The sequence below is a fragment of the Lontra canadensis genome, unplaced genomic scaffold, assembly GCF_010015895.1.
Source record: "Lontra canadensis isolate GAN:19392208 unplaced genomic scaffold, GSC_riverotter_1.0 scaffold160, whole genome shotgun sequence".
Classification (NCBI taxonomy): Eukaryota; Metazoa; Chordata; class Mammalia; order Carnivora; family Mustelidae; genus Lontra; species Lontra canadensis.
This window is the reverse complement of record NW_022631154.1, coordinates 2,208,276-2,221,861: the sequence shown is the minus strand read 5'-3', so window position 1 is coordinate 2,221,861 and position 13,586 is coordinate 2,208,276. Positions and strand designations below refer to the sequence as shown.

Sequence of the window (13,586 nt, the reverse complement as noted above, 5' to 3'; positions counted from 1 at the left end):
TGTCAACTAATTAAATATAAATTCTGGGCACTCGGGCCCATGCATTAGGTTTTGTTTTGTTTTTAAGTAAGTGCTACACCCAACATGGGGCTTGAACTCTCGACCTTACGATCCAGAGTTACATGCTCTACCCACTGGGCCAACCAGGTGCCCCCCCCATTAGTAATATTTTAATTCTGCAACTGACTTTAATGTAGACCTCAAGGGAAAAGCCATTGCCTTGGAGCTGTGGTGTCCAAGAAAACTTCTGCGAGAACCGAAACGTTCTGTGTCTGCGGAGTGTGGCACACTGGCCACCAGCCACGCGAGGTTCCCCCGAGCACCTAAGTGTGGCCTGAGCGACTGAGGAACTGAACATTGAATTACTCTTAATGTTAACCCATTTAAGTTAACATTAAGCACAGTCTTAGAACGTGAATCCAATGATTGTCACGTTTTGTAAAACAGAGCCCTCTTTTTAAAAAATATTTCTTTAGGGGCGCCTGGGTGGCTCAGTTGGTTAAGCGCCTGCCTTCAGGTCAGATCAGGATCCCAGGGATTGAGCCCTGAGTCAGAGCACCTGTTCAACGGGGAGCCTGCTTCCCCCTCTCCCTCTGCCATCCCTCCACCACGCTCTCTGGCTCCATCTATCAAATACATAAATAAAGTCCTTAAAAACATATTTCTTTATTATGAAGGCTATTAGATGTATGGAAGACTTATAACACATGGGCGTTTTCAAGAAAAACAGCTACTGGGGCGCCTGGGTGGCTCAGTGGGTTAAAGCCTCTGCCTTCGGCTCAGGTCATGATCTCAGGGTCCTAGGATCGAGCCCCGCATCGGGCTCTCTGCTCAGCGGGGAGCCTGCTTCCTCCTCTCTCTCTGCTGCCGCTCTGCCTACTTGTAATCTCTCTGTCAAATAAATAAATAAAATCTTAAAAGAGAAAAAAGAAAAACAGCTACTATTACACCAGCAGCAAACAGCTAACGCCCCGTAGCCACCGACCCGCGGCCCCCGTGTTCTAAGGCTCCCACGGAGCACACACATGCATGGATTCCTGGACGTCCCCTCCCCACAGGAAGGTTGCTAACTTGAGGCAGGTCATGGTCAGTCAGTGGTGGGGCTGGGAGTCAAACATGAGCTGAGCCAGCCGCCTCCCCCCATGCCAGCCACGGCAGCAGTGCCCACCAGAACGGGCCCAAGGCCAGTGCCCGGGCAGCTGGGTGCAGAGGAGCCCACTTTCTCGAAGTACACATCACGGAAAGTGTAGAAGGAGCGTAAATACAGCGGCTGCAAACCCAGCAGGCACTGACTATGTTCCAGGCTCTGCTCGGAACAGTCTAGATACATGTATTCATTTATTTAACAATTTTATTTATGTATTTGAGAGAGAGAGAGAGCACAGGAGCAGGGCAGAGGAAGAGGCAGAAGGAGAAGCAGACCCCCGCGGAGCGGGGAGCCCAACCCCAGGACTCTGGGATCACCCCCCTACCCCGTGGAAGGCAGATGCCCAACCAATTGAGCCACCCAGGAGCCCCCAGATACATTTATCCGTGCCCGTCCCTTCACGAGCCCTCTTTACAGACATGCAGACTGAGACTCGGGGTTAGGTAGCTCTGTAGGATCCTGTGGCCGGGAGGGGCTTGGGCGAGGCCACTGGACCGCTTGGATGCCCTAGTGAAATGCATAAATACACATATCCCCTCTTTTACATCCCAGGGGAGGGGTCAATGCAGACCCATTTTGCAAACCGCTGGTCTGAACCACCCATTCTACCTCCCTGTTCCAGAGGGTAACGGGGGTGGGGGGGCTTCACACAGAGCGGGCACGGGAGCTGAACCCCTAACTTGGAAGCCCAGGAGAAGGCAACTGAACTTTCTCTTGAACCTACAGAGCGTCTGAGGTTTTCAGAGGGCCGGGCTCCTCTGCCCTTCACGACACCCCACAAGGTAGTAATCTGTATCACAGTTTTACAGTGGAAGAGAATTTGGTTTAGAAATTCTATCCAAGTTGTTTGCCAAAAGTGAGATTCAAACCAGTTTCCCTGACATGCTAACCCGGGTAGTTTCCACCAGACCACACTGCCCCTTCTCCTAGCTCCCTGAGCACCAGCGCTCGGGCTGCGTTGTTACTCCCCCCTTCCCCACAGGGACACTAAGGACCCCACCATGCCCCTGACCTTGGCCCTCCAGAGAGAGGCTTCAGAACCCTAGCGCGGGGTTTGCCCTCACAATCTCCTCTGCGGCAGGGCCCTGAGTCCCCTGACTTCTGTCCTGACCCCCTCCCACACACAAGTTGAACCAAACACCAGCATCCACGGAAGGATTTCACGGACACATCTGTGAATTGGTTCCAAGCTGGGCTGGGAATCTGGGGGCCTGTGACCTGTGTGTTTTCCATCCCACCGCTCAAACGGGGGTCCAAAGCAGAAGCCCCACCTTGGGGCTTGTTGGAACGGCAGCCGTCCCCAACCATACTGAGTTAGATTCTGCTTTTCAAGAGGATTCCCAGATGATTTGTGGGCCCATTCAAGCGTGCAGGGCACTAAGTTCCACCGGACTCCCAGGGGAGGTCGGCTCAGCACCCCCCACCCCCGCCACCGTAATTGAGCTTGGCTGGGCTGTTAGGGCCAGCTGTGAGGTGGTTGAGGATGTTATTGTAGGGAAAACTTGGATATTAAATTGCAACCAAGGGCTGGGGTGGGGGGGTGGGGGGATTACTGCAACAAAGGGAATCCTGATAGTTTCCCCGCAGCCAGCATCTGCAGGTGGACTGGATGGCGGCCTGAGAGACTTGTGGAAGGGTTCAGAGGCCTTGCAGCTACCTGTTGGGACGCAGCAGCACGGAGAGATGGGGCTCTTGGGGGGCTGCACTAGATTGGAGAACAGTTTAGAACATGTTTGTTGTGCTGAATGTCGCCTGTCTCTAACACCGGCCTGGACACTTAAAGGAAATATATTGGGGGACAGGATTTCCTGAGACAGCCTTAGGAACCTGTGACAAGACTCTGCTAACAAGAACAGAGAAAAGGGCAGGATCAGAACCACCACACTGACAACAGCTCACGCCGGAACGCCCTGCCGCGCAACAACTGGAACCTGGGAGCTGTGTTGCAACAAGCTCTGTCTGTGGCTGAGGCCATATCTGGCTCTTTCATTGCACCGGGAGTGTCCCTTTGCTACAGGAGCGCCTGTGGACAGGGCCAGAGCGACTCCTATTACAAGGGGGAACTATGCCGAGAGGCCACACTGTTATGAAAGCAAAACCCGTGAAATGCATTGCCGTTAAGGACGGAATGCATACCAGCGGCGGGCTGGTACGACTGTGCGGAGCAGTGTCAGTTAACACGGAGCAGCCATCCCCTGCCTCCCAAGTCCGGGTCAGGAAGGGGGCTCAGGGAAGTTCAAGGGGTCCCTGTTCTCAGGAGCGGGGTGTGGACCTTGGCCTTCTGCTACATCCTGGGCTTCCTTGCAGGAAGACTTTGCATATGCTTTGAAGTGCATCGGGAAACTCGCGGTTAGAAAAGCATGCATGCCTATTTTACCTATTCAAATCCAGAACATGCAGTTGCAAAACTTTAAGGATCTCAGAAGTGCCATAAGAGATCCAAATATCTTATTTCTTCTTTTTTTAATTTTTAAAAAAGATTTTATTTATTTGACAGAGATCATAAGTAGGCGGAGAGGCAGGCAGAGAGAGGGGGTCGTTGGGCATGACCCGATGTGGCCGAGATCATGACCTGAGCGGAAGGCAGAAGCTTAACCCCCTGAGCCACGCAGGAGCCCCAAATATCTTATTTCCCTTTTTTTTTTTTAAGATTTTATTTTATTTTAAAGATTTTATTTATTTATTTGACAGACAGAAATCACAAGTAGGCAGAGAGGCAGGCAGAGCGAAAGGGGGAGGCAGTCTCCCTGCTGAGCAGAGAGCCGGATGCGGGGCTCAATCCCAGGACCCTGAGATCATGACCTGAGCCGAAGGCAGAGGCTTAAACCACTGAGCCACCCAGGCGCCCCCCAAATATCTTATTTCTAAGAGACCATAGGTGCCTGGATTTCAGCAAACCCGAGAAATAATTACTACAGCTCTGTTTGGCTTAATGGGAAGAGACCTGAGTTCAAGTTTTGGCTCCACCCCTTGTCAACCTAGAAGCCAGACAGAAACGGAATATGGAATCCAGCAGAATCCCTCATTCTCCGACGCCAGCTCCGTCACCACCTCTGTGAAGCCTTCCCAGATTCTGCCCCATTCCCCCTCTCCCTCCCCAGAGAGGCAGTGTCCGGCTCCCCGATCTTCACGGTGTGGTTTACTGGAGGTTTGGGATTTACCGGCCTTGTGTGGGGTCCCCCCCCACCTCCCCCCCAACCCTGAGAACAGGGACCGTCTTTGCAGGCTCAGCGGTGGAGGAGCCCAGACCGCCTTTGCCAGGAAGTAGCGCCCAGAACGTGGCCCACGAGCCCTCGGACACCTCCCGACTCCCAAACTCGAGCCTCTCCCCTCCGCCGAGGCCGTTCGGACCCCCGGGCGTCTGCACGTCGGTGCCTCGCAAGCACTGGGGGACACGGAGGGGGCGGAGGGCAGGGAGAGCCCGCGAGCACATGGGCTCCGGCGGCCGCGTCGGGCCCCGCGTGCGAGCTATCCCGGGCCCAGGGGAGGGGCGCCAGACCGCTCCGTCCAGCCGGGCGCCAGCTCCTCCCGGCGGGCGTGCAGGCGGGCGCCCCCCGACAGCCGCACACAAAGCCCGCTCGGCTAGCTCGGCGCTCGACTCCTCAAGCCTGTGCCGCTGCGCGCCGCCGGGCGGCCCCGGGTTGGGCGTCGGGCCGCGGCAGGCCCGGGGCGTCGAGCGCCGCGCGCATCGAACCGGCGCGGGAGGGGGAGGGGAGCGGGGGAGGAGGGGGAGGGGGCCGGCGGGGGAGGAGGAAGAGGCCTCGCGCCGAGGAGGGAGCAATTGAATTTCAAACACAAACAACCGCACGAGCGCGCAGCACCGCGCCGCCGCATCCGCGCCCGCCCCGTCCGAGCGGCGCGGGCGCACAGCCGTGGCCGCGCCGGAGCTGGGGCCGGGGGCCGCCATCGAGGCGGGGGCCGCGCGAGGGCCGGAGCGCAGCGGCGCCGCCACCGCCGCGCGCGCAAACTTGGGCTCACGCTCGCCGGCGCGGCGCGGAGCCCGGGGCGCCCGGAGCCCCGCCATGTCGCGCTCCAACCGGCAGAAGGAGTACAAGTGCGGGGACCTGGTGTTCGCCAAGATGAAGGGCTACCCGCACTGGCCGGCCCGGGTGAGCAGCGCGGCCCGCCGCCCCGGCCCCGGGCTGGGTTGCGTAACACCCGGGAGGATGCGGGCGCCCCGCGCGAAGGGGCGCGGGCGGGGGGCAGCCGAGTCGCCGGCTCGCTGCGAGCGTGTCCGCGCCCCCCCCGCCGGTTACATAATGGTGGGGGCGGGGGGGGCCCCCGAGGCTGGCGGCGTGGGGCGCGCGGCCTGGGCTGGGGCCGTCGGGAACCCCTCCCGGGCGCCCGGGGACCCCCTTAGAGACCCCCGGTGTCGTCCTTAGTCGCTGCCCCAGGTCGGAGCCCGCTCGCACCGCAAGGTAGCAGGAGGGTCCCCGCCGGGGAGGGCTGAGTGGAGGCGGAGTTCCCTTCTGGAAAACTTTGGTTCGGGGCGGCCGAGAGAGGTCTGAAGTTGGGAGGGTCGAGGAGTGTTTGGGGGCGGCGTAAGAGGGGATCTGCCTGGCTCGGAAGTTCTCCGCCAGGACCCCTCGCTCCGCAGCCCTACAAAAGTGTTCCTCCATATGCTGGCAACTCAGGCGGGGGGCTGAGGGTGGCACGGCCCTGGGAGGCCGGGAGGTGCAGTCCAGGCTGCCTCTTCCTGGAGGCTGGGTGGGGGAAGCCCGAGCTGCTGCTCCCCCTCGGATAGGATCCTCCCGCCACAACGGCCGGGTCTGCCATGTGGTTGAGTCAGCCCGCCAATACGCGCCCCCCCAGCCCCAGCACCTGGCCAGGTGGGAGGGTGGGGCCCGAAAGCCCAACCTGGTGTGTGCATCAGGTTTCCCCTAAGGACTCGTTCAACTCAAATAAGGGGAGTGGGGGGAGGGAGGTTGCTGGAGGAGGTCGGGGGTGTCACGGGTGGGGGGGCAGTTGTCTCTGGCAACTTCAAAGTTGGTGTGAAGAGGCCTTTGGAATTGGGAGGGAGTGTGACTGTCCCCTAGAGGTAGGACTCAGGAGAACGGAATAGGAGGGCAGAGAGCAGTGGGTGGAGGGCAGTTTCCAGGCCAGGGGCCAAGAGCAGAACGGCCTCCAGGCTTTGGGTTCCTTTCCACATGAGTCTGTGTCCTTATGGTTGCAGACCCTGCTGGAGCTGGGGAAAGTTGCCCCAGGCTCCGCTGGACCTAGTTCAGGTGGCCAGGCCAACTTTGGGGGCCACTTAGGCCCTTTCCTCACTCTATACCCTCTTCCGAGCAGCGTGCGTAATCCTGTATCCCTGGAGCTCCTTGTTCCTTGAAACTTCCAGATGTGCAGCCTGTGAATGGAAGGAAGTACAGGGAGAAGTGGGGCTCTCCCAGCTTTCAGGGCCTCCTAAGATCCTGGGCCGTGGGGGGTGCTGGAAGCAGAAGCAGCCACCCAGCCTGGTGTGCACATGGTGTGTGTGACGTGTGGACCGTGGTGTACTTTACCCTGCACCTTTGATCTGTCCGGCTTCTAGGCCCGGACGCCAAGACCTTGTTGGGCCTGGCAAGAACTGAACCCAGGTCTTCACTGCTCCTACCTCCTGGGGGTGGGACAAAGTCTGGAGGCTGGCCCAGGCCCCAGGGAGGGGTGCAGCTGGAATGTGGGTTGCGGGGAACTCTTTCCCCGGATCGGGGAAGAGAAAAAAGGGAGGGGGACACAGGGGCCCACATTGGGTCCCATGAGGTAGAGCTTCAGGGTGAGGCTAGGTTGGGGATGCCCTTCTGTCTTGTCTTCACTCTGGACCTCCAGGACAGAAAGTGGGGACAGGAAGACAGGTCTTCTTTTTGAGGCCTGGACCTTAGAGATAGAGCTTGGCTTGGGGAGGGCAGGTCAGACTGGATGGCAAGAAGGTGCCACCCTAAGCCTGTGCTCTGGCTTCTGTGACATTAGGGGAATGGTCCACCCAAGGCTCTTACCTCCCAGATGAATCCCCCTCTCACGTGGAAAGAACACACCAGTTCAAGCCTCCTCATCGTGCTGGGATGCTGCCTTAGTCCCCAGACGGACAGAGTCTGAAGGGGCCTGGCCCTTCCTGAGAGGGAGGAGGAGTGTGGGGCCCTCATAGACAGCCCCACCTAATCTAAGAGACAGAATCCTCAGCCATGGCGAAGGGCCTGCTTCTGGGGAGGACGGCTGACTGGGGGTGAGGCGGGGAGAGGCCCAGCCAGAGGGGCCACGTGGTCGGCAAGACCTGCCTGGAGTGGAGGGTGACTCCATCTTAACCTTCTCCTTTCCCTCTTCCTCCTGCTTGACTTCTTGGGGGATCTCCAAGCACTTAGCAATTAACCTCCAAGACTCAGGGATTTTTTCCCTCCCAGGTTCCTTCCTCCTCTCTGCTTCCTGTTTCACAATCCCAGAAAACCTGAGCAGCCAGAGGGCCTCACCCAGCTCACTCCCCCTGCCCCCCCCCACGGCTAGGCCCCACCTTCTCTTTTCTGTCTCTCAGGCTTGCCACACTTTCCCGGCCCCAACTGTCTCCTGCCCCAGATTTTCTGGTTCCTGGGTCAGGTTGGGCCTGGCCCTGGGTGTGGTGGTCAGAACCCTGGCTGGCAGGCTGTGTGGGCTTAGCCTTCCCTACTCTCTTCCTCCGTGTGGGCCGGCCGCCCTGGGCTGGGGAGTTGCCTGCTTTCTGCACCTGGGAGCTTCAGCTCCCGTGTCAGACCTCAGAGGATGACCGTGGGCTCTGGGAAGACATGAGTCATGTGCTCGGCTCTGTGTGATGCAGCAAGTGCAGAGGGCTGGGCCTGGAGTGGATGGGCCCTGGCCTGGGAGGATGGACCTTCTGGATTCCCGCTGTGGCTGAGAAGCCTCGGAGCCCCCTCCCCTGTTGGTCAGTGTGTGGGGGGGTGTGGGGGGGTCCCCAGCCCTCCTCTGGCCCCACCCTGACCCACTTAGCCTTGAGTCACTTGTTCTGAGTCACAGCCTGGATATAAAGCCTGGGAGACATATGTCTGTATTGGGGGTACAGGCCTCCCCTGAGACCTCATGTCCTCTATGTGGAGGAAGAACCGCCCTTTGCTTCAAAATGCAAGAAACGACGTTTCCTTTGCAGCTTGAAGGATGGAAGGGATTTTTCCCCGGTGGAGGTGAGGGGCTGGGACTTGCATTAAGTGGAAGGAGCACCCCTCTCCTGGCACCTCCCCCACAGGAACCTACAGTCAAGGGGAGGCCGGGGTGGGGTTGGCCCTGTTGGGGTGGGTGCCCACCTGCCCAGGCTGCTGGCTTCGTTTCTTCCAGACCCACCCTTTTATGTGAAGGGGTCAGCAGGGCGGCTGTATCTGGTTAATTGTTTTGTTTTTAATTCCCATCCATTTTTTTGTTTCTCCTCCGCCCCTGAGGCTGGGCAGCTGGTGGCCTCCTGGGTCCCCCGTCACACCGCTGAGCTGCCTCTGACTTCGCTGTCCATGGCCTCCCATGGCCTCCCATGGCCTGTGTCTGGGAGCAGCCCTGCCCTAACTGTGCTCCTTGGGAGAACTTCTGGCCCCTCCTTTCCGGAGCCTCAGTTTCTTATTTCTGCCCTCCAGCAGGTTAACACCCCAGCTCAGGTGTGACCACCAAGAATGCAGAGCGCAAGGTTCCCTGCTGTGCTCCCAGCAAGACCCTTTGCTCCCCAGCCCTGCCCCTGGTTTCTGGAGCTGAGATCCTCCAAGAGGAGGCCCAGGCCTTCTGCTATTGTCCTGAGCCTTTCTCTGGGGACCTCTAAGCCTTGGAGGCTCACATTTTGTTTTTTTGCTTGCCCCCTTTGAGAGGGGGTGGGGAGCTGCATGGTCACAAGACCCAGGTGTTCTGGCCGGGAACCAACTCCTCCTGCGCCTGCACCCAAGGGCTGGCTTCCTGAGAAGGGCCTAGGCCCTCCAGCCCCTAGCTGTGGTTTCAGGCTGCAGCCTGGGACCCAGGTGCCAGACTCCAGGCTCGGGGGTGGGGTGTGTTAGTGTCCCCTCCTCCCCAGTCCGGAGAGAGGGCCTGGGGGGGAGGGGTGGTCACATTCCTGGTTGCTGAGTGGCCCCGGGGGCGGGGTGGGTTGTCATGGCGATGGGGATCCTGTTTGTGGGGGGGAACTGCGTGCCTTTCCACCCCCTGCTATCACACCCCAAGCTCTTGGTCATGGGGAGGGCCCAGTTGGTGCTGGGCCTTCCTGAGGGGAGGAGCCGGACCTCTGTCCCCAGAGGCCACAGGGCAAGGGGGGAGGTGCCCAGGGACCTGAAGGCTCCATGCCTGGAGCAAGATGCCCGCCCCCTTCAGGCCCAGGGCCCCACCCCCTCTCCTGGGTGTGTCTCAGCTGGTTTCCAGCCCCCCAGCCTCCTCAGCGGCCCAGGTCAGGCCCTGCGTCCCAGTCTCTGTGTTAATCACCTCCTTGGCCTGGCCGTTTGGGTCCTATCTGTGCCTGGGGCCCCAGTAAACATGGCCACCTGGCCTGTGTCCGGCGGGAAGCCAGGCTACTGGGGTGGCTGCAAGTGTTGCTGGGAGTTGTAGTCCCCCCGCCCCTCTGCCCCCAGCTCAGCTTGGCCTGGGCTTCCAGGGCCTGGTCAGGGGAGGCTGATGGGGAGGGACGCTGCCTGTCCATTTCCCTGACCGCAGACCTCTGCACCTTCCCCACCACGGTGCTCCTCGCGCCTGTGGGATGTGGGGGACAGGGGGGTCAAGTCAGGAGACCAACTCAGACCCTCACTAACTTCCCCTGTCATTTTGGGGGGCGTGTTTCCTCCTCTGTAAAATGAGTGTCTGACCTCAAGAGTCTTTCAAAGTGCTCCCCAGAGGCCTGTGGCATTGTCTTGGGGGGGGGTGTCAGGTGGGCAGCCCTTGCCCTTGTCCCTCCCCCTCCACCAGAACCGGCCGCCTTTCCCTGCTGCTCAGCTTCCAGTGTCAGATCTTTGAGCTGTGGGCGCGCCAGGCCCCTAGGAGGGGGGACAGACAGACCAGGTCTCAGGTCTCAGGGCAGGTGCAAGGCTGATTCCACGGGCCGTGCTCAGATACTCCTGCGGGTGACCGTGACCCTGGGGCTCTGAAGGAGAGGGGCTGAGCCTTCTGTGAGGGGAAGGCTCCCCAAGACTGAGTGTGGGAGACCAGAGGCCAGCGTCTGTCCGGGGAGGAGGGCTCACACCTGAGGGCTGGACTGCGGGCCAGGCCATGGCCATGGCCATTTAATCCTTACCCACCGGACGGCTTAAGTGCCTTGACAAGCTTCATTTTACAGATGAGGTAACTGAGGTCGGGGACGTTGACTGCGTTGCCCCAGGTCTTCCAAGTGTATTGGTGGCAGCGTGGGGATTCCGACCTTGGTGCCCGGGAGGAGGTGATTGGATGGGCTCTCCGGTGAGCCGATGGCACGAAGGGCTCGAGGCAGCACCTGCACGGTGGGCACAGTGGCTTGTAGGCGGGCAGTAGCCCAGGGAGCCTGAAGGGGAGAGGTGTCCCTGCTTGGGCTGGGCTGTCGAGCCCGAGGAGCAGGTCCCGGCTCCAGGTTTCCACGGGGCTTCTTGTCTGACTCTGAACGAAGTCCTTCTGCTTGAAAGGGTTTAAACACCACTTCGGGGATCTCCCGGGTCCGTCTCAGTCTGGTTTTACGCAAATGTGTCTTGGAGGCCGGCCTCAGCCCCAGACTCGACCTCAGGACGCCACTCACTGCCTTCCCTCATCTTGCTCCCAGATCGACGAGATGCCGGAGGCGGCCGTGAAATCCACAGCCAACAAGTACCAAGTCTTTTTTTTCGGGACCCATGAGACGTGAGTGAGGGCCTGGAGGTGGGGCGGTCAGAGGCTGATCTGGCGCCCCTCCCACTGGGGCTGCGCAGCTTACCAGCCAGGGCTCCAGAGCACAGTCTCCCCTCTCTCCCCAGGGCATTCCTGGGCCCCAAAGACCTCTTCCCGTACGAGGAGTCCAAGGAGAAGTTTGGCAAGCCCAACAAGAGGAAAGGCTTCAGCGAGGGTCTGTGGGAGATTGAGAACAACCCCACTGTCAAGGCCTCTGGCTACCAGGTGAGCGGCTGTCCACCCCAGAGACCCCCTGGGAAGCAGGTGTGGCCACTGGCTCCGGAGCCCACGGGACCGGAAATGTTTAGCCTGCAGGAGTGGGGGTAGGGGTGGGGGTGGGGGAGGCCCTGTAGGAGGGGCTGGGGTCGCAGGGGGTGGGGTGCGTGGTGTGGGGGGCAAGGACAGGACAGAGGCGGTAAGTGGGGACAGCCCTTTACGGGGCCTAGTGTGAGAGTAGGACTCAGCCTGAACTCTTTCCACAAAGGCTTCCAGGAGGAGGTGCTCGTGAGCCGGGCAGGATGAGGCGGGAGGGTGGGGGGCGGGGGTCGGCGGGGAAAGGGTCCCAGCTCCCTTCGGGAGAAGTTGACCCGAGGTTTTGCCTCCTGCTCCAGCCCTCCCCCCTCCTGCACAGAGCCCTGCCTGCCCGGCCAGTGGGTTTAGCCCGGGGCTAATCCGACAGAGGTGGGTCTCAAATCACTCGTGAGACTGGGCACCTGGGGGCGGGCGGGGGCGAGGTGGGAGAAGGAAGGAGTGAGTGGCTGCGGGCGGGTCCGGGGAGGGGCCCCATGGGCCCCGCTGGTACCACTCAGCCCCTCCCGTCTCCGCGCAGTCCGCCCCGAAGAAGAGCTCTGTGGACGAGCCGGAGCCTGAGCCCGAAGCCGCAGAGGGGGATGGCGACAAGAAGGGGAGCGCCGAGGGTAGCAGTGATGAGGAGGGGAAGCTGGTCATCGACGAGCCGGCCAAGGAGAAGAACGAGAAGGGGGCGCTGAAGAGGAGAGCAGGGGACACGCTGGAGGTGACGGACACCACCTGGAGCCGCAGAGGGCGTGGGCGGGCAGGGGTGTTCAGGGACATCCTGATCTGGGGAGACCAGCACCTAGTCTGGGGTCCCTAGACCCTTCAGCTGGCAGAGGGCTGGGGAAGCGGACAGTGGGTGTCCCCAGGAAGGAGCCTCTCCGGGGGCTCTGCTAGGTGGCTGGGGTCCTCCCTCTCTGGCCTCAGTGGGCCTCATCTCTGCCAATCCTCCCCAGGACTCCCCTAAACGTCCCAAGGAGGCAGAAGACCCTGAAGGGGAGGAGAAGGAAGTAGCCCCCTTGGCTGAGAGGCCCCTCCCTGTGGAGGTGGAGAACAGCACCCCCTCGGAGCCCAGCTCTGGCCGGGGCCCTCCTCAAGGGGAGGAGGAAGAGGAGGAGGAGGAGGAGGAGGAGGAGGAGGCTGCCAAGGAAGATGCCGAGGCCCCAGGCATCAGAGATCATGAGAGGTGAGGGAGCCCCCTGCCCGAGGCAGCTGGGCTCGGGGGGCCCAGCCACCCGAGGAGAGGAGGAGGAGGAGGGCCTGCAGCGGAGGCAGGGTGGGCTCCCCCAGGACACTGGCCCTGGCTGGGGTGTGGCTGGCAGAAGGCCACGCGATAACCCTTCTCCCCTCCAACCCTCCCCCGCAGCCTGTAGCCACCAATGTTTCAAGAGGAGCCCCTGCCCCGTTCCTGCTGCTGTCTGGGTGCTACTGGGGAAACTGGCCATGGCCTGCAAACTGGGAACCCCTCCCCCCCACCCCCCTGCTCTCCTCTTCCACTTACTCCCCCCGCTCCAAGCCCAGCCTCTGGAGATTGACCTGGATGGGGCAGGCCACCTGGCCCTCACCTCCCTGTCCCCAACACCCTGTGATCTGATCTGAGTCAGGGCCCTGTCTTCTGCTTCATGGGCTGAGATGCAACCATTGTGTCCCTGCCTGCCTGGAGCTGTTTCTGAGGGTATCTGGTGGGGCCTGGACTGGCTGTTTCCACCTCCTGACACCTCCTCCCCCACCCCCCTCCCCCAGCATTCTGGACCTCTGGGTTAGCTGGGATCAGAGGTAGGAGTGGAAAAGCTGGAGAAGAGACAGCGGGGGTCGGCTTCTGGGCCAGAGAAGGGCAGTCTTCAAGTTGGGGAGGAGGTGGGCAGGAGGATGGCGTCTTCGTGCACTCCTGTCCCTTCCTCCCATACCTATTATCCCAGCTGCCTAGATTCAGGGAAAGTGGGACAGCTTGTGGGGGAGGGGCTCCCTTCCATAAATCCTTGATGATTGACAACACCCTTCTTTTTGGTGACCCCAGGAGTTCTGGGAGTTGTAGCTGATCATCAAAAGATTGGGGCCTCCTGAGACGGGCAGGGTTGGCCTCACCCAGTGGGGGCAGGGGAGTGTTGAGGAGTATCTGCCCCCCCCCTTGATCTCTGCCCTGGGGAGACCCCTAGCCCTGTCCCCACCCCACGTGCTCAAGGCCAGCCTACAGTCATAAATGTCACCCAGACATAAAGGAAAAGACACATTTTTTAGGAAATGTTTTTAATAAAAGAAAATTACAAAAAAAAAATTTTAAAGACCCCATCCCTTCGTGTGCCCCCTCCTCCTCACTCTTTCCCCCACTGCTGCCCCC

General features: G+C 60.5%; 1 protein-coding gene across 2 annotated transcripts; it reads left to right on the top strand.

The window, feature by feature from the left end:
- The first annotated feature begins 4,907 nt into the window (after positions 1 to 4,907).
- On the top strand, positions 4,908 to 13,355 carry HDGF (heparin binding growth factor). 2 transcript variants are annotated; one of them, XM_032845054.1, is made up of 6 exons: positions 4,908 to 5,256; positions 10,851 to 10,927; positions 11,041 to 11,179; positions 11,784 to 11,969; positions 12,205 to 12,434; positions 12,615 to 13,355. In XM_032845054.1, the coding sequence occupies exons 1-6, from the start codon at positions 5,170 to 5,172 to the stop codon at positions 12,619 to 12,621; spliced, it is 726 nt and encodes a 241-aa protein (XP_032700945.1). In that variant the 5' UTR covers positions 4,908 to 5,169; the 3' UTR covers positions 12,622 to 13,355. The 2 variants fall into 2 exon arrangements, with proteins under 2 accessions (XP_032700945.1, XP_032700947.1); XM_032845056.1 differs by lacking the exon at positions 4,908 to 5,256 and adding an exon at positions 5,424 to 5,565.
- The last annotated feature ends 231 nt before the right edge of the window (positions 13,356 to 13,586 follow it).